At 36.8% G+C, this 26,406-nt stretch overlaps 2 protein-coding genes across 4 annotated transcripts in view; one reads left to right on the top strand and one right to left on the bottom strand.

The window, feature by feature from the left end:
* LOC113041348 (ATP-binding cassette sub-family G member 2) overlaps window positions 1–10,734 on the bottom strand; it is a 75,557-nt gene extending 64,823 nt beyond the window's left edge. Inside the window, exons 1-6 of the mRNA XM_026199817.1 lie at window positions 10,628–10,734; window positions 9,671–9,883; window positions 6,653–6,712; window positions 3,493–3,607; window positions 2,875–3,027; window positions 1,723–1,880 (exon numbers count right to left, since the gene is read on the bottom strand). Of these exons, the coding sequence (XP_026055602.1) occupies window positions 1,723–1,880; window positions 2,875–3,027; window positions 3,493–3,607; window positions 6,653–6,712; window positions 9,671–9,876 (692 nt within the window). The 5' untranslated portion in view covers window positions 9,877–9,883; window positions 10,628–10,734. The remainder of the gene's footprint in view (window positions 1–1,722; window positions 1,881–2,874; window positions 3,028–3,492; window positions 3,608–6,652; window positions 6,713–9,670; window positions 9,884–10,627) is intronic.
* Window positions 10,735–11,980: 1,246 nt separating this feature from the next.
* Window positions 11,981–26,406, top strand: part of ftr92 (finTRIM family, member 92) — a 43,039-nt gene continuing 28,613 nt past the window's right edge. The window contains exons 1-6 of one of the 3 annotated variants that reach the window (XM_026199823.1): window positions 12,005–13,084; window positions 13,712–13,795; window positions 14,065–14,298; window positions 14,443–14,596; window positions 15,508–15,567; window positions 15,864–16,286. In XM_026199823.1, coding sequence (XP_026055608.1) covers window positions 12,458–13,084; window positions 13,712–13,795; window positions 14,065–14,298; window positions 14,443–14,596; window positions 15,508–15,567; window positions 15,864–16,286 — 1,582 coding nt within the window. In that variant the 5' untranslated portion in view covers window positions 12,005–12,457. Of the gene's footprint in view, window positions 13,085–13,711; window positions 13,796–14,064; window positions 14,299–14,442; window positions 14,597–15,222; window positions 15,227–15,507; window positions 15,568–15,863; window positions 16,598–26,406 lie in introns of those variants that run through there. The other 2 variants (XM_026199822.1, XM_026199824.1) reach the window with 2 other exon arrangements.

The raw sequence follows: 26,406 nt of genomic DNA, 5'->3' as shown, positions 1-26,406 counted from the left end.
CAATACCATGACGTAGGTGCCCTTGAGCAAGGCATTGAACCCCCAACTGCTCCCCGGGTGCCGCAGCATAAATGGCTGCCCACTGCTCCGGGTGTGTGTTCACGGTGTGTGTTCACTGCTCTGTGTGTGTGCACTTCGGATGGGTTAAATGCAGAGCACAAATTCTGAGTATGGGTCGCCATACTTGGCTGAATGTCACGTCACTAATGTTGTAAAGACACTTGAGCGAGCGGTGTTCAACCAGCTCTCTATGTTCCTTGTATAGAACAACCTCCTGGACTGCAACCAATCTGGCTTCAAAACTGCTTTCGGTTACTGAAGCCCTGCAACTGGCAAGAGCAGCTTCAAAATCCTCAGTATTCATCTTACTGGACCTGTCTGCTGCTTTTGACACGGTTAATCACCAGATTCCCCTGTCAACCCTCAGAAAGATGGGCATCTCTGGAACCGCACTCCTGTGGTTGAAGTCCTACCTCTCTGACAGATCCTTCAGTGTGTCTTGGAGGGGTGATGTTTCTAAGTCACAACTACTTGTTACGGGGGTTCCTCAAGGCTCAGTACTTGGACCACTTCTCTTCTCCATCTACATGACGTCATTGGGATCTGTCATTCAGAAGCATGGCTTTTCTTATCACTGCTATGCTGATGACACCCTTCTGATGACACCACTCTACTTCTCATTCCAACCAGATGACCCGACTGTAGCTGACACATAGTGACATGTCTAGCTGGATGAATGACCATCACCTTCAGCTTAACCTTATGAAGACAGAACTCCTGATGATTCCAGCTCACCCATTGCTTCATCACAACTTCTCTATACAGCTGGGTTCGTCAACCATTACTTCGGGGAAGAAACCTAAGAGTTGTGATGGATCATCAGTTAATCTTCACAGACCACATTGCTACAACGACCCGGTCCTGCAGACTTTCCTTATAGAACATTAGGAAGATTAGACCCTTCCTGTCAGAGCAAGCAACCCAACTTCTTGTCCAAGCTCTTGTTCTCTCCAGACTGGACTATTGTAATGCTCTCCTGGCGGGCCTTCCTGCATGCACTGTCAAGCCTCTGCAAATGATCCAGAATGCAGCAGTGAGGGTTGTCTTCAATGAGCCAAAAAAAAGCTCACGTTACTCCTCTCCTCATCAGGTTACACTGGCTACCAGTAGCCGCTCCCATCAAATTCAAGGTACTGATGCTGGCCTACAAGGCGACCACTGGCACGGCACCAACATACCTAAACTCACTGGTTAAATCTTATGTGCCCTCCAGAAGTTTTCGCTCTGCAAGTGAACAACACCTTGTGGTGCCATCCCAAAGAAGTTCAAAATCACTCTCACGGACCTTTTCCTGGACTGTGCCCAGCTGGTGGAATGACCTCCCAATCTCAATTCGACTCATTTTCAAGAAAAACATCTAAAGACTCATCTTTGTCGCCAGCACTTAACCAACTAATACTAGCACTTTTCCTTCTTTTCTTGTCTTTTCATTTACAAAAAAAAAAAAAACACTGGCTATGCGTTCTGTATTAGACAAACTGAGACTTGTCATGGCACTTTTATACTGTTGTTGTTCTCTTGTTTACCTGACTGCTTCTATTGTTCTCATTTGTAAGTTGCTTTGGATAAAAGCGTCTGCTAAATGATTCAATGTTAATGTTAAATGTTAATGTCTTTCTTGTGGTTTAGGTTTGGAATATGACCGTTTTTGTACAAACGCACTTCTTGAGCAGCATGAGGACGGAGTTAGCTGTACTGGCGTCCAAGCCAGTAGTCGGTTCGTCCAGGAAAAGCACCGGCGGATCAATGATCAGCTCCATGCCGATGTTTGTCCTCTTCCTCTCTCCACCTGAAACACCACGAATCAGCTGCGTGCCCACCTGTAAAACCAGCCAATCAGAGCAGTCGTCAATTCAAGTCCTGCCCTCTTAACTCAATAATGAACTACAATACTGGCTTTGTCAAATTAATCATGATTCCCATCAGATCAAATTCACTTTGTTCATAAGTCATCGTTTTCTGAATATACACACACAAAACAATGACTAATGAATAGAACAGTTATATATACACACACACAATTATATTATCTTTTAGTATCACTGATATAATCATTTTGTTGACATTTTTATATTTTTATGTATTTTTATTTTTATATATTTACTATAAAAAATTGTAGCTTATATATATATATATATATATATATATATAGTTTTTATTAATTTTCATTTATTGCTTAGACTATTTATTTTATTTTATTACTTTGTTTTATATATTTACATAAGAATATATATATATATATATATATATATATAGAGAGAGAGAGAGAGAGAGAGAGAGAGAGAGAGAGAGAGAGAGAGAGGGGTGTGTGAGTATAATTTATCTTTTTGTATCATAGATATACTATTATAGTTTTGGTTAATATTTTTAATAAAATGTAATTTTTTTATATATTTATTGAAATTCTTTATTTTATTTAAAGTTTTTGTTGTAATTTTTATTATTGTTATATATATATATATATATATATATATATATATATATATATATATATATATATATATGCGCATTGATAGATTAATATTAAAAATCTTGCCTGGGCAAAAAAGTTGAAATAAAATAGTTTTAAGTTTATATTTTATTTTATTTATTGTTTATTAATTAATTATTAATATTTTTTTAACCTACAGTAGCTGTGTTTTGGGAGAGAAAACATTTCAAAAGCAAACAAAATAACAAATGTTGTTTACTGATTCAGAAGAATGCTAAATTACATAACATAAAATAATTATTAATCGTGTCATTAAGCATCAACAGAAGCCTGTGTAGATTGCACATGTAGTCGGTGGGATGAATGTGTGTTTGGTTTGTTACCCGTGAATCGGCCACTTTGCTCAATCCCAGCTCCTGAATGAGTCTCTCAACCTTCTCATCTTTTTCTCGCTGACGAATCGACTTCGGGAGCCTTAAAGCTGCTGAGAAACGCAGATTCTCGCGAACCGTCAGTGTTCCCATGACCACGTCATCCTGCAAAAAAACAAGACTTTCAAGATGATTCATGTGTTTAAACCATGACAGAGCACTTTCTGAACACGCACATTTCATAAACGTCCTTAAGGAAGGAAGCAGAGTGTCTCATGACACAGCTGGTGTGATTTGAGATTAGATTAAACAAATCACTGGAGGAATTCAGACTCCTGAAGGCGTTACTAAACTCTATTTATGGAAAGAAAATAAACTAAACAGCTGAATGGTTTCAGTCCAGCTTTTCTAATCTTCATCAGCGATCCCACAATTCCCTTAGTCATGATAAGTATTCTACAGAATAACGAGTTCAGCTTCCTGTTTTATCTGCTGAAGTCGGTTTTTAGAGTCAAACACAAGACTTTCAGGATGTTTAATGTGTTTAAACCATGACAGAGCACTTTCTGAACACGCAATTTTCATAAATGTCCTTAAGGAAGGAAGCAGAGAGTGTGATGTTGTTTATACCTGCACTACGTATCCAGACAGACATTTGAAGTTTGGAGGCTGTGGAGCTCCGTCTATAAGAACCTCTCCAGAAAGACCAGCAGGATCCTTACGAGCGGCCAGAACGTCCAGAAACCTGCCGTAAAACACAAACATTATACAAAACACATTAAATAAATAAATATTTTGTATTTTATTTTAATTATATTTTATATTTTACATGTTAAACTAAAATGTTTATGTAAATGTATTTTCACTATTTATTTTTTATTAAATATTATGTTTTCATACTCTAAATAAATAAAATAAATATATCAATAAATAACAATTATTGTATATAAAAACTATTTATTTTAAAAGACTAAAATAGATTATCTATATGTTCAGTTGACTATATATATATATATTCATTTTAGCTCTGTATGCACCTTAACAGAATTAAAATGAAATAATCAAGATGAAATTAAAGTGCAGACTTTAAGCTTTAATATAATATAAAATAAAATGCTTAGGAATTACAACCATTTTTATACACAATCCCCCCATTTTCAGGGGCTCAGATGTAATTGGACAAATAAATATAATCATAAATCAAATTTTTGATATTTTGTTTAGGATTACAACATATAGTAAAGTTAAGAACGCTCTCCAGGAGGTAGACATGTCACTGTCAAAGTCCACAGTCAAGAGAAGCAATTACAGAGGCTTCTCCACAAGCTTCAAACAAGGCTAGATTAGACTTTGAGAAAACAAAAATCTTAAAAAGCAAGAGCACTTCTGGAAAAGCATTCTTTGGATGGCTGAAATAAAGATCAACCTGTACCAGAATGATGAGAAGAAACAAATCTGGAGAAGACTTGGAACAGCTGATGATCCAAAGCACACAACATCATCTGTGAAACATGGAGCAATGTGATGCATGAGCATGCATGGCTTCCAGTGGCACTGGGTTACTGGTGTTTACTGATGACATGACAGAAGACAGAAGCAGCCGGAAGAACTCTGAAGTGTATAGAGATATACTCTCTGCCCAGATTCAGTCAAATGCAGCAAAGTTGATTGGATGTTGCTTCATAGTACAAATGGACAATGACCCAAAACATACAGCAAAAGCAATCCAGGAGTTTTTGAAGTGGTATCTTCTCACTCATATTCTGCAATGGCCAAGTCAATCTCCTGATCTCAACCCGATTGAGATGCATTTCACTCAGTGAAGACAATACTAAAGGCAGAAAGAGCCACAAAAAAACAACAACTGAAGTCAACTGCAGTACAGACCTGGCAAAGCATCACAAAGAAGAAACCCAGTCTCTGCCGATGACTTAAGGCAGTCATTGCCTGCAAAGGATTCTCAAAAAATATTAAAAATATTTTTTTTATTTAGGATTTCATTTATTTGACCAACTATATTTGAGCCCCTGAAAATGAAGAGACTGTATGTAAAATGGTTATAATGTCTAAGCATTTAATCTTATTTTTAATTCTGTTCTGGTGGCATACAGAGCCAAAATTATGAAAATTGTGTGAGTGTTCAAATATATTAAGAACCTAAATGTATATATACACTGTTGCTGGAAAAACTGCTATGTTTTGAAAACAGCTGATCTACTTTTAGTTATTCCTTAACACTACCACAACATACAGACAGACAGACAGACATACGAATGAACAGACAGACCAAGATATGGAAAGACAGACAGACAGACAGATGGAAGGACAGATGGACAGACAGACAGACAGAAAAACAGACGGACAGACAGACAGAAAGACAGACAGACAGACAGATGGAAGGACAGATGGACAGACAGACAGACAGAAAAACAGACGGACAGACAGACAGAAAGACAGACAGACAGACAGATGGAAGGACAGATGGACAGACAGACAGACAGACAGAAAAACAGACGGACAGACAGACAGAAAGACAGACAGACAGACAGACGGATGGACGGACGGACGGACAGAAAGACAGACAGAAAGATGGACGGACAGATGGACAGAAGGATGGACAGACAGACGGATGGACGGACGGACGGACAGAAAGACAGACAGAAAGATGGACGGACAGATGGACAGTCAGACAGACGGATGGACAGACGGAGAGACAGACAGACAGATAGACGGACAAACAGACAGAAAGACACACAGATGTAAGGACAGATGGACAGACAAACAGACGAACAGACAGATGGATGAAAGGAGAGATGGAAAGACAGACAGACAAACAGAAAGAAAGACGGAAAGACAGATGGACGGACATATGGAAGGACAGATGGACAGACAGACACACAGACGGAGAGAAAGACAGGCACACAGACAGACAGACAAACACAAAGATGGACAGACAGACACACAGACAGACGGACGGACAGATGGACAGACGGACAGAAGGACAGATGTAAGGGCAGACGGACAGAAAGACGGAGAGACAGACAGACAGACAAACAGAAAGAAAGACGGAAAGACAGATGGACGGACATATGGAAGGACAGATGGACAGACAGACACACAGACGGAGAGAAAGACAGGCACACAGACAGACAGACAAACACAAAGATGGACAGACAGACACACAGACAGACGGACGGACAGATGGACAGACGGACAGAAGGACAGATGTAAGGGCAGACGGACAGAAAGACGGAGAGACAGACAGACAGATGGAAGGACAGATGGACAGTCAGGCAGACAGACGGATGGACAGACGGACAGACAGACAGACAGACAGACAGAAAGATGGAAGGAAAGATAGACAGACAGGCAGACAGACGGATGGATGGACAGACGGAAGGACAGATGAACAGCTAGACAGAAGGACAGATAGACAGTCAGACAAACAGACAGACGGACGGACAGACAGACAGATGGAAGGACAGATGGATGGACAGAAGGACGGACAAACAAAAGGACGGATGGAAGGACAGATAGACAGAAAGTCAGTCAGACAGATAGACAGACATGCAGATAGAAAGTTAGACAGACAGTCAGACAGATAGATAGATAGATAGATGTACAGACAGACGGACAGACAGTCAGACAGATAGATAGATAGATGTACAGACAGACGGACAGACAGTCAGATGGATGGACAGACAGAGGCAGATAGATAGATGGGCAGGCAGACGGACACATGAAAGAACAGACAGAGACAGATGGATGGGTTGAAAGACATATCTCTTACGATGATTTCCCGCTCCCAGTGGCTCCTAAAATGGCGTTCAGTCCCGGCCTCATGATACCACTAAACAAAATAACAAAATTACTTCAGAATTATTATAACCACATTTTCTTCATTTTCATATAATTACTTAAACAGCATAAAATCAAACACACAAGATGCTGAATGGATGAGCTACATTTGAAGCTGTTGAGAAATTCTGTTTCTCTTTGGAAGACAATTATATTAAAAGACTTTTGTTTGCTTGACTACAATTAAAAACAACAACAAATGCCATCTGGCCATATTAAGTGCTTACATGTCACATTTATCCACTACACTAATGTAACTTGGTTTTCATATTCATGAGCTCAGATAATTTGTTGGATAAGGAAACACCTTGAAGCAGCTGATCATTGGAGCTTGTGTGTCTACAGATAAAATAACTTCAGAAGTTCAGATGAGAAAATAAACATTTCAAGTCACGCACACTTACACAAGTAGCTGAGCGCACATGGACAATCATGGGTTAATGATTAAACTCACCCGACAACCTCCGATGAAGAGCACACAAACTCTCTCACACACAAACGCTGTATAAGGGTCACAAACTATGCTTTATCTAAAATTATTTTAAACAACATTAATTTTTTAATATATATATATATATATATATATATATATATATATATATATATATATATATATATATAATTGTTTATTATAATATGTAATTTTATATTACATTAAAATAAATATTTATATTTATTAATATTTAAATAGTATATTATTTAATCACAGTCATGGCATTTCAAAGTATTTTGATAATAATTTACTTTTTAATATGTGCAAAATTATGCGAAAACAGGTCATTCTCATTCAAAATATTAATAAAAACCTCATACAATTATACAAAATTATTATTATTATTATTATTATTATTATTTTTATTATTATTATACTAAAGTATTTACTGCATGGAATTTGTGCTTTTAAAAAATTTAAACAAGAAATAAAGATATTAAAAGTAAAAAAAAAATAATCAATAATTAATTTAAATAATATATAAAAAATTTTATTATTAAAAATAAAAGTATTGAATTCTGTAAGGATACTGCCAATACTGTCTGACTGGATCATATTCAATAAATATTATGGTAATGAGAACAGAGTTTTTTGCATTATGGTATCAAAAATTTTAAAAGATGGGTTTAATCAAGAAAAAAAAAACTTTAAACAATATAACATTTCTTAATAAGTTTGGGCTTTGAGTAAAATATGACTCAAGTGTTATTTTCGAGTGAAAACTCGTAATTTTGAATAGGAAATTCGACTGATAGATGTAAGATTGCCAGATTATTTTCCAATTTAGTGATCCAAAACCTGTAACCCGTTCTGTCGGAGAAGGACAGCAAAACCAGACTCTTATCTAATAGCAGGGCAAAAGTCAAGGTTTGATGGCGCTCATCAACACTCACTGCGTTTATCCCCTCAAATGTCTGAATGTTTTTTCCATCTCGTACTGTGTGAAAGTTTATATTGTTCAGCAGGGACTTTCATGTCAAACAATGACCTGAACGCAGCGGGTATGCATACGTAATGTACTCATGTTATGAAAGCACAAACATGCACATGTGTTTGTGTGCTCATCACACAGTGTGGGTGTGTGTGTGTGCTTGTATAACAATGCATTAGCATGCATGTAAGGCCTACTGAAGCACGTACAAACATATGTTTTTCAGTGCATATTTAGTTTTTTTGGAGGCAGGGCCGGGAATTCATTGAAACATTGCCATGCTTCCTTCCTTCAATTCACATAAATCCTCCCTGGTGGTTTCACAATCAGATAACCACACAACGCCTTTGAAGACACATTACCCCGCATCACGTCCACACTTATGCTCCCTGACCTACAAGCTCACAAACATCACCTCTATTTCTTTCTTTATAGCAAACAATGAACATGAGCTTCATGCAGAAGCTAAATATCTGACTGTTCCTCTCGACTCCATGTTTTAAGCGGGTAGAGTAGATGAAAGTCGAGGCAGAAAACAAGTCTGAACATGAGATCTGATGCAGTCCTGCTGGTCACCGGATGAACACTAAAATAAACTACATTTTTTAAAGGAACATGTTCAATCATCCATCAGATGAATTTGCAAATGTCACTATAAGTAATTAAAAGCATTAGTATTGCTATAAAAAACTTAAAAATAAATAAGATCATAAAAAATGAAATACAAAAATTAATTTTAGTATTACCGAGATAGTTTAGATATTATAGTTTTCATAACAAAATATTATTTATATTATTTATATTATTATTAATACTTTTATATTATTTCAAGATATATGAAATACGATTAATATTAACTTTTTACATTTTCTTTTTTTCTGTTCATTTAATTAAAGTTTTAGGAATTTTATTAGTTGTTATAATTAAAATTGTAAATACAATTTATATTTAAATATCTTTATAGATTTTTTTTTCATATGCAGAAAATATTTAACACTATAATACATAATAAAACTTCATATTTAGCTTTTATAAATATTTTTAATTAGTTTTTATATTTTCTGTTTTGTATTTTTGTTTTCTGTTAATTTCCATTGTAGTTAAAGTTGTAGTTATTTTGTTGTGTGCTATTGTCATTTTTTATTCATTTTTCCATTTATAGTTTTTGTTCATTTTTATTTCAGTTTTAGATTTATGTATTTTAGTACCTCAATTTAAACCAGATAAAAAGAAAGACTAGCTGAAATTAAATACATTGAATAAATGGTTACGAAAACATTTTATAAAACATACTGTCTAATTACCATATTCATATATTTTAAAGACCCTGCAAGGTATTTAAAAAAATACCCATGTATTGCCATAATCCATGAACCATGTTATTTAAGTGCTCTCAAAAATGCAACGGTACAATACACACCCTTGATGCACACCATTGTATTTTTTTTTAATGCCTGACTTTTTAAAAACCATGAAACATGAATATTGTGATCAAACAGCATCAGATCTGACAGCACTAGACTCACTTGAGCTCGATGAGGATGTTCTTCTGCGTGACCTTCCTCTTGCACAGGAAGCCGCTCTTCATCTTCACGCTGTAGCTGATGTTGTGGAAGCTCACGGTCGCTCCTCGTCTGGGCGATGAGAAGGACATTCTGGTGGACACCGGTGTCCTGGACTGATTGTTGTCCACATTGCTGACTCTGGTCAGCTGAACAGCCGTGTCTGCCATCACAACCCTGAGGAACAGACACCATCAGTGGTCAGACGACATGAACTCAGTAAATCATTACATCACGACACACACAATCAGGTTCATCTGGAGGTTTTGACTTAATAAACCAAGTTTCAGTCTGACTGCAGAATCTCAATACACCTGATCAACTCTAGTTTCTCTTATTACATTTAGTCATTTAGCAGATGCTTTTTTTTTTTAAGGGACTTACAAATAAAGACAATGGAAGCAATCAAAATCAACAAAAGAGCAATGATATACAAGTACTATAACAAGTCTAAGATAGCTTAACGCAGCACACTATTATATAATAATAAATAATAATAAAACAAAAACATAGAATAGAAAAAGTATAGAGCAAGCTAGTGTTATAGGTTGTTTTTTGTTTTGTTTTGTTTTTTTGCTTTTTGTTAATTATATAATAAATAAAAAGAAAACAAATATATATATAATACAAAGAAAGAATAGAAAAGCTAGTGTTAGAACATGATGATTAATTATCATTATTATAATGAACTCTCAAATATGAACCGCTTAGATCATTTCAAGTAGCCTAATTATGTAAAACTTAGTTGAAGTGTGCAGTATCACTCCAAAACCCCACAGCATTCAGTAGTTCGCAGCGAAATCGGAACAAATATGACATTTGTCAAAGCAAACGATGTTGCTTTGGGTAGAACATCGGGTAATTATCGATTAATCTAGGATTTTTGCATGCGTGATTCACAGAAACCGTAATGACACTCACCTGGAGCAGAGCCGATCCGCTGCGAGCGCGTGTCCGCGTGCGTCTGCGGGTATTATGTGAGTAGATCGCGCGCGCACGAGAGAGAGACTGTAGAGAGTGTGTGTGGGAGAGTGTGTGTGTGTGTATTTATGTGAATGAGGTTTCATAAAAAAACACGAGGCGCTTCACACGTGTTACGAGTGACTTTATAAAGCTTATGCAAAACAGCGTTCATACATAAAAACATAAAAATATATGATGGAATTACCATCAATGTACCACTAGCTTTTGTGTCCCTTATATGACATTTATAAAAATTTGAGGAATACTAAAATATTTAAAAATATCTAGAGTTTCATGAAAGAAACTGAATGTTTATTGTCAATTATCAACATAATAGTCATTAGTTAAACCATGGTAACCGCAAATAACCCGCTGAATAAACAATAGACACCATTAAAACATTTATATTGGTTTAACCGGAAACTGTAAAGGACCCTGTGGGTTTCTAATTGGTCATCTTCTATTGGTCGCTTGTTAAAACCAATCCTAATGGAAAATGTCCCAAAACACATTACAAAAACCCATTTTTAATGATTTTATTGGTTAAAAGTTAACGGTTTGTAATGGTATTTGTAGTGGAAACCATAAAAATCGAAACAAAACAAAATCAGTAGGGTAACCATGGTATTTGTAGTAAAACTGTGGCTATATTACGTAATCAATACACCAAAAAACATGGGTAGTGCACTTTTATAACAGTTATGGTTAATGTTCGTAAGGGTAAGTCAAAATTTGGATCTATAAGGTCAATGTTAAGTGTTAGCTTTAAATCCATAAATGGCACCTCCGTTTAAACCAACTTCCAGGATAATTTAAAATTAAATGAAAAAGTGAAGTGAAAACGCTGAAGTGGTAATGAAGAGGTTTAGTTGAAGTAGCGAAAATAATAGTGAAATTGTGACTGGCTACAACATACATGTCTTTTAAGTTTGGACTGAAGTCTTGATGTTGAGGAAAAAGTGCACATTCTTCTGTAAGACAGTATACTTCTGCTTTAAATAGCCTATGCATGCACATCTATATTAACTACATAAAGATCAGCATTTATAAATCATATCTGCTAGGTCAGCCATCAGACAAGGTCTTTATGGGAAAAGGAGAACATTTATTACTCATTAACATCATTGGATTTATTACCATTGATTTTAAAACATTAAAATAATTCCAGTGATGTTGATCAGAGAACTGACACGAACTAAAGAATTAACCATGCCACTTTTTAAACAGAACATATGAACAATTTATGAAACAAAAAGTGTTAAATTATGAAACAGCCCATATTATGGCTCTTCCTACAGTTTTATTGTCCCTCTTGACAAGTTACATAAGTTTCTGTTTGACAAATGCACGGCACCTGGACTCTGCCCACATATATAAACCTTATCTAACACAGAGATCAATACTGAGGACAAAAATAAACCAGTTTAAAAACAAAAGTTTTAAATGGAAAATGTCTCACTTTTATTCTAAATGCAAATACAAAATAATGGCTGTCAAAATAAAGAGAGACATTATGGTACAGTGTCTCTCCTGTGCACTTTTGGAATTCATTTAACTAGCTGGTTATTCTGGTATTATTTTTCTAATTTAAAAAGCAACAGCATCTTGGCAAGCAACCATTGGTCTCTCTGGGTTTAGGTTTCACATTAGAGCAAGCTTCAGTTCTGTCTCTTTATCTGTGCCCACACACACATAAGAGAGTCCCGCCCACAAACACGCACGAGGAAAAGAAAGAAACGAAACTAAACTGTTTGTAGAGTCCCTTTAACAGCGAGCTCCTTGTTCTCCATGCAAATGGCAGATGAACAGGACTCACACGTGTGCTCCGTCTGCCTCCAGGACCTGCAGGAAACCAGCTGCCCTCGATGTAAACAGAATTCCTCACATGAGACAGATCCAGAAGAATCGGAGGCTCCAGCTGCACATCTGGACGAAACCAGGGCTCCATCTGCAGATCTGAAAAAGTCCAAGTCTCCAGCTGCAGATCCAGAAGAATACGATGCTCCTAAAGCAGATCTGGATGACTCCAGTTCTTCTGTATCAGATCCAGACAAATCTGTAGCTTGTGTTGCTGAGGCACTGGAGAGGACAGGACTTCAGACGAAGCAGGCTGATAACGTGGAGTGTGACTCTTGCAGTGATAGGAAAGAGAAAGCCATCAAAACGTGTCTGGTGTGTTTGGCGTCTTACTGTGAAACTCATCTCAGGTTGCACAATGAACTGAATGTGGGGAAAGCACACTTACTGGTGGACGTCACTGGAGAACTCCAAAAAAAGAGGTGTCCCCAACATCACAAGCTCCTGGAGGTTTACTGCCGCACTGACCGCCAGTGTATCTGCTGCCTCTGCATGCTGGACACCAACCACAAACATCATGACATGGTCTCGGCTGCTACAGAACGAGCGGAGAAACAGGTAAGAGAGAAGCAGGGTCGGTTTAAGTCCAATTGAGTTTTAAATATGCAATGCATAAACAACTGGTTGTGTGGATATGTTTGAGAATAGCCAGTGGCAGTTTGGTTAACAAATGGTATTTGGATGAGGGATTGTTGGTATGGACTTGGTTCCACAACTACAGAGTAGATGTTACTCAAATAAGACTTTGTAAACTCTTCCGAACAAAACCTTAAAGGACCCAAAACCCAAAAATGATGTTGTTAATTACTCACCCTCATGTCGTTCCAAACCCGTAAGACCTTCATTCTTCTTCAGAATTTCGAGGGTTCCCTGACCCTCCGATAAACAGCATGTAATTGCCAAGGCCAATGATCCAGAAACATAGCAAGGATCTTGATGTGCTCCTTGTGCCTGATGTTGCTCAATAAAGTCTTTTTAAACCCTTCCTAACAAAAGATATAAAGAATAAATGGCTATGACAATAAGAGAGACATACCTAAGTTGCCAGAAATGTCACAACAGGTTATGACACACCTAAAATGCCTCAAGCATCTTTGCGAAACCGCAGTAGTTCTCAGTCACAGCTGTAATTTTAAATGTAAAAGACTAAGAATGTCTTGTATGATGATGTTCAATGATTCCCAGAGGCAGCTGGAAAAGTCCAAGCAGATGGTTATGGATCGAGAGACAGAGCTGAAGGAAATCCAAAAGGCATCAGGAAGACTCAGGGTAAGACAAATTCAAAAGTAAAATAATGTTAGAAACACTTTCTCCTTTCTCCAAGTAATAGGCATAAGCTATAATTAAGCCATTGGTTTACTTCCCAAAGTGACTTGAACTATGAACAAGAAGATGAAGAAGAAGACAGAAAATGGTAAAGGTGTTGTTTGTAAACTATCATTCAATTTGGTGCCATTAACTGTGCAGAAAAGTTACACACTTCACCCAAACCAAGAACAAAAAAGCATTGGCTCAACTTCCCATATTTCCACAAACAGAACCTGAGTCGAGCCACAGAGGAAGAAGGTGACAGGATCTTCTCCGAACTGCTCAGCTTTATACGGAGAAGCCACACAGAGATGATTACGCTGGTCCAGAGTCAGATGACCACAGAGTTGAACCGGATTCAGGGACATTTGGAAGGTCTGGAAAAGGAGATCTCAAAGTTGAAGAGAAAGCAGTCCGAGGTGGAGCAGCTTTCACATACTGATGATCACATCTATTTCCTTCAGGTAAAAGCACCACCAGAACTGGAACACAACAAGACACTGTTTGAATAAATGCATTATTACAATCTTGAAACAAATTGTTTTATTTTAAATGTAATGTACTGTAAAAGCCTTCTTTCCTCTCCTGATTATCTTCAAAACTTGTAGGAGGTCCAATCCCGCTGGCCGACTTCTAATGACTTCCAAAGCCTGACAACTAACTCCCAGTTTTCATTTGGAGAAGTGATCAAGTCCCTCACCTCATTAACAGCACATATAAAGGACATTTGGAGACTGGAAACAACCAGGATATTCTCAGCAGGTAAAACGTGATGGATGGTGAACAAACTTGGGCCACGTAAGTGATTGCCTTCAAACCAGTTTTAGTCTAAAGTATAAGACCTGTTTGACTCACTAATGTCCTACAAGAACTAGACCTTTGTGGTTAGAATTTCAATACATCTAAAAGCAACAAGGAGAGGCGGTTTCAGTTACTTTTTCACTTGACATATACAAACCTGTTAATCACAGATTCCCAGACTTTGTCACTGACATAGGAACTGGTGGATTTTAGCATCTTTAGACCAACTTAATGTACTGCTGGTAAGTGGGCTGAGGTTGAAAGTAGTATGTAATTATAGTTCAGTATTGAATCTTTACCTACTGTACCTGTAAAGCAGGGATCCTCAAATCTGGTCCCAAAGGACCACTGCCTTGAAGAGTTTAGCTCAAACACTGATAAACTCTTGACTTGCTCAGAGCTAAAATCTGTAGCACATTGGTCCTTCCAGGGAAAGATTTGAGGAATCCTACTCTTGAGAATCCCCTGAAGACCCTTGATATTAGATGCGAGGAAAACCTAAATTTCAATTCTTGTGCAATAAAAACTTGCACTCCCTCACAAAAATCCATGCATATTTTCTCAAGGAAATGCAAATGTTTTGTGAGTGACCTCAAAGTCATTCCCTTTCCCTTTCCCCATCTAATCCATCTCCATTTCACTTTAGGAAAGTAATGGGCAAATCTGGCCATTATCCTAAAGAGTTTAGCTCCAACCTTAATCAAGGTTTTTATGATTTCTTAAAAATTTACAGGCAGGTGTATTTGATTCTGGTTGGGGCTAAATTTGGTGAGCCAGAGGGTCGTGCCTAAGGTGTTCTGTAGTGCTCTTGTGTAAAAATCTTCAGATTCCCAAATAACCAATCTGTTCTGTCACATCTCATGTCTCTTTAGTGACTTCAGAAAAGAGTCTCCTGCCGCAAGAACCCAGGACAAGGGAGGACTTTATACAATGTAAGTCATTCTACCTTTTTGTTCAAATTTAAGGCTGGAATACACTACTTACCGACTTTGTAATTATCACAGAGGAAAAACTGTCTATCGTACACTAAACGACTTAAATACCAGACTTTAAAGTTGTTCCGATCACAACAAATTCACACAGAAACATGCAGCTTGTTGACTCAAAAACTCAAAATATCAAACATGTATGATATGATAACTTACCCAAGTATGTCGGCATAGACTGGTCTTGGGGTAAAGCTGGGCTTGGGTTTTGTATTTTCACCTTGTTGCTCATTTCCCATCAGTTCTGGTTCCCTTGAGTCTGGACCCAAACACGGCCCACAGGAACCTTCGGTTAACAGAACAGAACAAGGCTGTGTCTTGCAGTATTGAGCCCCAGTCGTACCCAGAACATCCGGAGCGCTTTGAGTGGTGGGCCCAGGTGCTGAGCAAGGAAGGTCTGATGGGTCGCTGCTACTGGGAGATGGTCTGGAGCGGACAGTACGGCGTCGACCTCGCAGTGTCCTACAGAGACATCAACAGAACCGGGCAAGGAGATGACAGTGGGTTTGGGTTCAACAGACACTCCTGGAGTCTGGACTGTTCCATATTCAGATACGCACTAGTGCACAACAACGAGGAGACGGAGATCAGTGTACCCCTGTCCCCCCGGATCGGGGTGTATCTGGACCACCGGGCAGGACAGCTGTCCTTCTACAGTGTCTCAGATACCATGATCCTCCTTCACAAAGTCCAGACCAGGTTCACTCAACCTCTTTATCCAGGATTTGGGCTCTTTCAGGGCTCAACTGCCAAATTCTGTGAGCTGCAAGAAGCCGGATCACCGCAAGCAGTTGACAGACCCGAGAACAACATAACTTGGATAAAACAAAGACGCATAAGAACAGCCGTAAAGAGAAACAAATGTCTCCGATTTGGAAAGGGAGGTGTCAACAGCCCTAAATGAAAACTTCCAAGTCCAGAATAAAAACATTGTCCTGAATAAAAAATAAAAAAATAAAAAAATGGGGAAATGGCATCAATAGCACTGCTCTATATACAAACTCTATACAAAGCTCTGGTTTAGGTTAAAACCACATAATACATTTATAAATCTGATAATCTCTTGGTAGCTTGATGCTTTAGGGAATCTTTTTATAAGGTAGTGCTCACTGCACTTGTGTTCTCCATTTACATTTGTTTCACAATTTATCCATGAGATTTAAGGAAAAGGTGCTTTTGCATCACATATGAGACTGCTTTGGATGTTCATATTTGTGATGTCTTTTAATGGTAAAATAAAAGGTAGGAACTGACTTTTTATATGTGCTTCAATAATTACAAAGCTTTCACTAATGGGCAATTCCACCATGAATTAAAGTTCTGTTATTTTCTCAGCCCCATGTTGTTCCGAATCTAGTTTTCCCCCTCCAGAACACACAAGAAGATATTTTGATGAACAGTAGAGGTTTGAGGTCATCAAGACCAAACACTATTGATTCCTGTCTCATACATACTAAACACAAACCACCAAGTTTGAATATGTAGAAGAATACACGTACTCAAATTTATGCATTTGAATTGCTACTCAAAAATTTAATTTCTACACATTTTTAACAAACTAATAATCCTTTTTGTCAGTCATACATAAAATAAATAGGACAGATTTCTGTAATAGAACAAATAATATTTGTATCATTTTTCGCCATCTGTTGGTCATTTACTTACAATAAAAAGTTTTGAATCTTTCTATATATATATATATTTTATTTTATTTTTTTTAAGAATTCTCTTCTGCACACATTTGATCAAAAATACAGTACAAAAAATTTTTGTGAGGTATTATTATAATTCAAATTGATTTTTACTATGTGAATGCATTGTAAAATGTAATTTATTTCTGTGACTAAAGTTGGATTTTCAACATCATTACTCGAGTCTTCATTGTCAAGTTTTTTTCATACTGTTTCAACTGGTTGTTTAAGCATAATTACCCTCTGTTGACTGTTTTATTTTGCAAACACATTAAAATCATTAAAAAAAAAAAATGATGTGTAGTCCATAACAGCCTACTATAGACAGAGCCAGTTTTACTCACCAAAATATTATTTGTCATAAAATTATTACTTCAGAATTGTATTAGAGTCTTACACACATGCTATACAGATAATGGAGTCGTGCATTATTTTGAGTGATGACTGCTATTATAAGAGTGGCTTGATGGAGCGCAGGAGATGCAGATAACATGATATTGACCCTTAACAAACTTTCATTAATGCTGTCACGTAACAATTCTGTCCAAATATAAAATAAAATGAATAGATAATATCTACATTGAAATAAAAATGTAAAGACTGCACAACTATAAATTGAGAATCTAAATAATTGAGAATCATGAAAAAAATTCTAATAAAATAAAAACATGTATCTATTATCCGTTTCATGTATCTATTATATCATTTATGTAGTTTTGTTTGCTTGGCTATTTCCTTATAAAAGTCCAGAAATTTGTCAAGTTTTTCGTCAGGTGTCGTTTTAAATTATATGACGTCATTACATTGCCGTCTTGCCACCAGCCAATCGCTGCACTGCTGATCATGGTTTCGAGTATCGATACATATCCCCTTTTAAAACAACACATGAACGCGCAATTATCTCAGATTATCTCAGAACAGGCCGCAGGGGTTCTTCGTACGTCGCTTATTACATCCGAGATCAAATGACACATCCAAGATGATATCATCAGTCTAATCATGATCCGGCTAATTGGGTTCTTCGAACGGTGTGTTCTGAACTGTGGAGTAGAGCCCTGCACGGGACTCAGGCCCTTTTCAGCTTATCAGAATTATGGTTCCGAAAAAAAAAAAAAAAAAAAAGGAAAAAACAACTTAAATAGGAGCATTCTAAAAATAGAGGCATTATTGATTATTTTATTACTATTTTTATTATTATTTTATAACTTTTTTTCCCACTGGTTTTGTTGAAGGATTGTGCAAATGTAAAATAAAATTTGTTTGTCAAACAGTTCATTGGTGATTAATGAATATTTGGACCTGAGGCTTTTTTTTTTAACCTATCGATTTGATTTTTAAATGATTTCAATGACTTTTGGAAGTCAAGCCTTCTTGTACCTCAGTTGCATGTGTTGTGTTTTATGAATTGTGGATGGAATTATCAACTGAGAAATAAAGTTGAACAGAAATTATCATGAACTCTTAAAGATCATGATGAAAAGAAAAGGTAATATTGCATATAATATTATATCTAAGTATGAACTAATTTGCGCAATACAGTAAATATTCTTAGTCTACCCTAAATAAGTGAAAAAATGTTTGGCTCAGTTTACAGAAAAGTGTACGTCACACATCCTTTCATTATGATGCAACATTGTTTCTTCCTCATATGAGTATTTAACATCTTTATTATTGTGGGGATCAGTGTGTAAGTAACACAAGCACACCGGTCAGAGTTTGGGATCCGAATGAATTATTTTGATGAAAAAAATTATTATTATTTTTTTTTTGCTTTTGTTTTTTTTACAAGAGTTTACTCATCAAAACTGCATTTTTTATTTTTGCACTGATGTTCACTTAATTGAATTTACACTCTATGGGCCCTATCTTGCACCCAGCGCAATTGACTTTGTACACCGACGCATGCGTCATTCCTATTTTACACCCGCGCAAAGCGCGCTTTTCCCTCCACAGAAGCACGTCGCTAAACTAGTGAATGAACTTGCGCTCCCTGGGCGGTTCAGCGCAAAAAAGGAGGCGTGTTCCGGCGCAAACAATCCCTGGTGCTATTTTGCTGTTCCATTAAACAGTTGCGCCACTGACCAGAAAAAACCTAGTCTAAAGTCAGTGGCGCGTTGCGCGTTGTTCATTATGCTATTTTAAGGGCGCATGCTTGACCATAATGTATAGCGTGAACAACGCGCATATACTTTGCTCATGTAATCTACACAGATGCAACAGTTATTTTTGCAAATCATAAATTGTTACACTAAAAAAATATTAACACATGAGATGACGGAAATCATTGTGGTGTGCCACGAAGATGTGAAAAAATAGGCATAAATCTAGCTTACAAATTATTCAGGCTAATTGTAGTAATTAAGGATCAGACCTGTTTGCCCGACAGTGGCAAGACATATATGTATATAAGGACATCTGACAAATTGGTTTGTCCGTCAAGAACCAGGAAAAAAAAATCGATGAAACAATTGTGGCTATTTCCTCCCACGCCTGTTTAACCGACGCTATTTTGGGTGGGTTTCTCCCATCCCCATACAACACAACTTCTCTGTCTTTCACTGCTCTTACAAGAACATCAGTCTCCTCGGCTGTGAACCGCTCCTGGCGTGCGCCTGGTAAATACGCCATAATAATAGCAATCCATAATGGAACTTGCGCACCTGCTTTTAAAGGGAATGTTGGATGACGCTCTGATTGGTTTATTTCACGTTACGCCCAAACCACACGTATGAATAATGAAGCTGCTTCAGACCAACCCATTTTAGATTTGCGCCGGGCGCAAGAGCCATTTATGCCGCCGGGAAAATAGCAACAGCGCCGAGACCCGCCCACAAACTTACTTGCGCTTCGCGCTTTGACACTTGCGTTTCAGATCGTTAAAATAGGGCCCTATCTGTCATTTGCCTTGCGCTGTTTTATTTAACTTTATTTTTAATTTTATTATATGCCTTTTTTTATATTCCCTTATCGTATAGTTGTATCTACATTTTATATTTGATCTAGATTTTTAGGCTTTAATGTTAATGGTATCTGTATGCACCGGGGTCTGAGTGTAACGCAATTTCGATTCTCTGTATATATGTACTGTACATGTGGAAATTGATAATAAAGCAGACTTGACTTGATTTATTTGATCAAAATACAGGGGGAAAAAAGTGAAATATTATTATGAAGTAAAACAACATTTTTCTAATTAAATATACATTTAAATCTATTTTATTTCTGTGATTTTCAGCATCATTACTCCAGTCTTCAGTGTCACATGATATTCAGAAATCATTCTAATATGATGATTTATTATCAGAGTTGTGCTGCTGAAATTGTGATATTCCTTCAGGATTCTATGATTAATGAAAAGTTAAAAAGAAGAGAATTTATTTAAAATAGAGGTCTTTTCTAACAATAAAAACTAGAGTTCAAAAGTTTGTGGCCAGTAAAATGTATTCTTACATTATAAAAAAATAATAGAACTCTTTTAGGATGTATTGTTGATTGTTTTGATTCAGATCGTCACTTCGGAGCCTGTTCGCGACTCCGTTGATTCAGATCGGCACTTCGGAGCCTGTTTGCGACTCGGTTGATTCAGATCGGCACTTCGGAGCCTGTTCGCGACTCGGTTGATTCAGATCGGCACTTCGGAGCCTGTTCGCGACTCCGTTGGTTCGGATCGCCACTTCGGAGCCTGTTCGCGACTCGGTTGATTCAGATCGGCACTTCGGAGCCTGTTGGCGACTCGGTTGATTAAGATCGGTACTTCGGAGTCTATTCGCGACTCCATTGGTTCAGATCGGTTCCTCTGAGCATTTTCGCGATTCTGTTGATTCAGATCGGGACTTCAGAGGCTGTTTGTGATTTTTTTTTTTGAAAATTCAGATCTGGACATAGGACTAGGAAGTGCGAGTTATTTGATTCAGATCAGAACTGTGGAGTAGAGCCCTGCACGGGACTCGGGCCCTTTTCAGCTTATCAGAATTATGGTCCCGAAAAAAAATTTAAAAAAGGAAAGAAACAACTTAAACAGAAGCATTCTAAAAATAGAGGCATTATTGATTCTTTTATAATTATTTTGTTGTAGGATTGTGCAAATGTAAAATAAAATTTGTTTGTCAAACAGTTCATTGGTGATTAATGAATATTTGGACCTGAGGCTTTTTTTTTAACCTATCGATTAGATTTTTAAATGATTTCAATGACTTTTGGAAGTCAAGCCTTCTTGTACCTCAGTTGCATGTGTTGTGTTTTATGAATTGTGGACGGAATTATCAACTAAGAAATAAAGTTGAACAGAAATAATCATGAACTCTTAAAGATGATGATGAAAAGAAAATGTAATATTGCATATAAAATGGCTCAGTTTACAGAAAAGTGTACTCACATCCTTTCATTATGGTGCAACATTGTTTCCTCCTCAGATGAGTATTTAACATCTTTATTATTGTGGGGATCAGTGTGTAAGTGCTACACACACACACACACACCGGTCAGAGTTTGGGATCAGAATGATTTATTTTGATGAATAAATTATTATTATTATTATTTATTTATTTATTTTACAAGAGTTTACTCATCAAAACTGTATTTATTAATACGTTGGGTTTTTTTGCACTACAATTTTTTTTATCTGCGCTGATGTTCACTTCATTGGCTTTGCACTCTACCTGTCATTTGCCTTGCGCTGCTTTATTTAACTTTATTTCATTTTATTATATGCCTTTTTTTATATTCCCTTATTGCATCGTTGTATCTACATTTTATATTTGATCTAGATTTTTAGGCTTTAATGTTAATGGTATCTGTATGCACCGGGGTCTGAGTGTAACGCAATTTCGATTCTGTGTATGTATGTACTGTACATGTGGAAACTGACAATAAAGCAGACTTGACTTGATTTATTTGATCAAAATACAGGGGGGAAAAAGTGAAATATTATTATGAAGTAAAACAACATTTTTCTATTTAAATATACATTAAAAACTATTTTATTTCTGTGATTTTCAGCATCATTACTCCAGTCTTCAGTGTCACATGATTTTCAGAAATCATTCTAATATGATGATTTATTATCAGAGTTGTGCTGCTGAAATTGTGATATTCTTTCAGGATTCTTTGAAAAAAAAAAGTTAAAAAAAGTTAAAAAGAAGAGAATTTATTTAAAATAGAGGTCTTTTCTAACAATAAAAACTAGAGTTCAAAAGTTTGTGGCCAGTAAAATGTATTCTTTATTTCTAAAAAATAATAGAACTCTTTTAGGATGTATTGTTGATTGTTTTGATTCAGATCGGCACTTCGGAGCCTGTTCGCGACTCCGTTGATTCAGATCGGCACTTCGGAGCCTGTTCGCGACTCGGTAGATTCAGATCGCCACTTCGGAGCCTGTTCGTGACTCGGTAGATTCAGATCGCCACTTCGGAGCCTGTTCGTGACTCGGTTGATTCAGATCGCCACTTCGGAGCCTGTTCGCGACTCCGTTGGTTCAGATCTGTTCCTCTGAGCATTTTCGCGATTCTGTTGATTCAGATCGGGACTTCGGAGCCTGTTTGTAATTTTTTTTTTTTATTCAGATCTGGACATAGGACTAGGAAGTGCGAGATATTTGATTCAGATCAGAACTGTGGAGTAGAACCCTGCACGGGACTCGGGCCCTTTTCAGCTTATCAGAATTATGGTCCCGAAAAAAATAAAAAAAGGAAAAAACAACTTAAATAGAAGCATTCTAAAAATTAGAGGCATTATTGATGCTATTATTATTATTTTTATTATTATTTTATTTATTTTTTTCCACTGGTTTTGTTGAAGGATTGTGCAAATGTAAAATAAAATTTGTTTGTCAAACAGTTCATTGGTGATTAATGAATATTTGGAACTGATACTTTTTTTTTTTTACCTGTCGATTTGATTTTTAAATGATTTTTGTGACTTTTGGAAGTCAAGCCTTCTTGTACCTCAGCTGCATGTGTTGTGTTTTATGAATTGTGGACGGATTTATCAACTGAGAAATAAAGTTGAACAGAAATAATCATGAACTCTTAAAGATGATGATGAAAAGAAAAGGTAATATTGCATATAAAATGGCTCAGTTTACAGAAAAGTGTACGCACTCATCCTTTCATTATGGTGCAACATTATTTCCTCCTTAGATGAGTATTTAACATCTTTATTATTGTGGGGATCAGTGTGTAAGTGCTACACACACACACACACACACACACACACACCGGTCAGAGTTTCGGATCAGAATGATTTATTTTGATGAAAAAAATTATTATTATTATTATTATTATTATTATTATTATTTTACAAGAGTTTACTCATCAAAACTGCATTTATTAATACGTTGGGGGTTTTTTGCACTACAATTTTTTTATCTGCGCTGATGTTCACTTCTTTGGATTTACACTATCTTTCATTTGCCTTGCGCTGCTTTATGTAACTCTATTTTTAATTTTATTATATGACTTTTTTTATATTCCCTTATTGTATAGTTGTATCTACATTTTATATTTGATCTAGATTTTTAGGCTTTAATGTTAATGGTATCTGTATGCACCGGGGTCTGAGTGTAACGCAATTTCGATTCTCTGTATGTATGTACTGTACATGTGGAAATTGATAATAAAGCAGACTTGACTTGATTTATTTGATCAAAATACAGGGGGGAAATTGTTGATTGTTTTGATTCAGATCGGCACATTGGAGTCTGTTCGCGACTCCGTTGATTCAGATCAGTTCCTCTGAGCATTTTCGCGATTCTGTTGATTCAGATCGGGACTTCGGAGCAGTAGCGGCGCCAGGATTTTTATTGTAGGTGGGCCTCCAGAAAACTGGATGGGCCAGTTAAAATATGACCCCCAGAAAAAAAAAAACGGATTTCCCTTCATCTCCGTCCAGCGCTTTTCTGCGGCACTGAGGAGGACATCAACTTGTATCGCTGTCCTCAGCTCAGTGCTGAAGGCAAGCGGACAAATAAATACACCTTAATTGTTGGCAGTAAGCTAACTTCATTTATCTCCTATGAACGTTCAATACACAAAAAGACTGAAACGGAATTAAATCTTTCGGAAATCGTTCTGTTTCTCTCTCCATTTATTTGTTCATTTGTTACGTTGTTCAGCTGGTTAATAATATTTCCACGTCCTGGCTGGTGACTTTGTTTGAAACCATCCATTTTCCCCAGCGCTGCAGCATGTGCCCTGCAGGCTTCATGTTTGCCACAACCGTCAGAAAAATGTTTCCAGTCTTTGAAGCCCGTATTAATGAATCTATCCTCATAAGCTGCTTCAGCGAAATGACGACAAGACTTACAAAAAACAGCATCTCTTGAGATGCTCATTTCTTGATGAATTTAAAATAAAATAAGCTGCTTTGTTTTGTTTTACGTTTCATATCGGAAAAACTGTCTGTGTCTGTCTTGAATGAATGACATCCGCCAACGTCATTCATTTCATTGGATCACTTGCTGGTGGGGTAGAAGCCGCTGATTGGCTGAGAAGCTTTCGCTCAAAGCTTGCCTCGGGCTGCTTATTGGATGAACCGCTAGAATGAAAATCACTCACTACTCATAGGTCTGGGCCAAAATGGGTGGGCCCGTACCTTAAATGGGTGGGCCCAGGCCCACCCGGGCCCAATGGTAGCGCCGCGGCTGCTTCGGAGGCTGTTTGTGATTTTTTTTTTATTCAGATCTGGACATAGGACTAGGAAGTGCTAGTTATTTGATTCAGATCAGAACTGTGGAGTAGAGCCCTGCACGGGACTCAGGCCCTTTTCAGCTTATCAGAATTATGGTCCCGAAAAAAAAATAAAAAAAAGGAAAAAACAACTTAAATAGGAGCATTCTAAAAATAGAGGCATTATTGATTATTTTATCATTATTTTTTTTATTTATTTTTTCCCACTGGTTTTGTTGAAAGATTGTGCAAATGTAAAATAAAATTTGTTTGTCAAACAGTTCATTGGTGATTAATGAATATTTGGACCTGAGGCTTTTTTTTTAACTGTCGATTAGATTTTTAAATGATTTCAGTGACTTTTGGAAGTCAAGCCTTCTTGTACCTCAGTTGCATGTGTTGTGTTTTATGAATTGTGGATGGAATTATCAACTGAGAAATAAAGTTGAACAGAAATTATCATGAACTCTTAAAGATGATGATGAAAAGAAAAGGTAATATTGCATATAATATTATATCTAAGTATGAACTAATTTGCGCAATACAGTAAATATTCTTAGTCTACCCTAAGTGAAAAAATGTTTGGATCAGTTTACAGAAAAGTGTACTTCACACATCCTTTCATTATGGTGCAACATTGTTTCTTCCTCAGATGAGTATTTAACATCTTTATTATTGTGGGGATCAGTGTGTAAGTGCTACACACACACACACACACACACACACGCACACACACACACACACACACATGCACACCGTTCAGAGTTTGGGATCAGAAGGATTTATTTTGATGAAAAAAATTATTATTATTATTTTACAGGAGCTTACACATCAAAACTGCATTTATGAATAAGGTGTTGTTGTTGTTTTTTACACTACAAAATAATCTTTCATCTGGACTGATGTTCACTTCATTGAATTTGCACTCTATCTGTCATTTGCTTTGCGCTGCTTTATGTAACTTTATCTTTAATTTTATTAAATGCCTTTTTTTAATTCCCTTATTTTATAGTTGGACATTACTCCTGTCGTCAGTGTCACATGATATTCAGAAATCATTCTAATATGATGATTTATTATCAGAGTTGTGCTGCTGAAATTGTGATATTCTTTCAGGATTCTTTGATGAATGAAAAGTTAAAAAGAAGAGAATTTATTTAAAATAGAGGTCTTTTCTAACAATAAAAAATAGAGTTCAAAAGTTTGTGGCCAGTAAAATGTATTCTTTCTTTCTAAAAAAAAATAATAGAACTCTTTTAGGATGTATTGTTGATTGTTTTGATTCAGATCGGCACATCGGAGCCTGTTCGCGAATCGGTTGATTCAGATCGGCACTTCGGAGCCTGTTCGCGACTCGGTTGATTCAGATCGGCACTTCGGAGCCTGTTCGCGACTCCGTTGATTCGGATCGCCACTTCGGAGCCTGTTCG

This window comes from Carassius auratus, chromosome 23, assembly GCF_003368295.1.
Source record: "Carassius auratus strain Wakin chromosome 23, ASM336829v1, whole genome shotgun sequence".
NCBI classification, from domain to species: domain Eukaryota; kingdom Metazoa; phylum Chordata; class Actinopteri; order Cypriniformes; family Cyprinidae; genus Carassius; species Carassius auratus.
The sequence above is the reverse complement of the archived record's forward strand: the minus strand, read 5'-3'. Positions and strand labels throughout refer to the sequence as shown.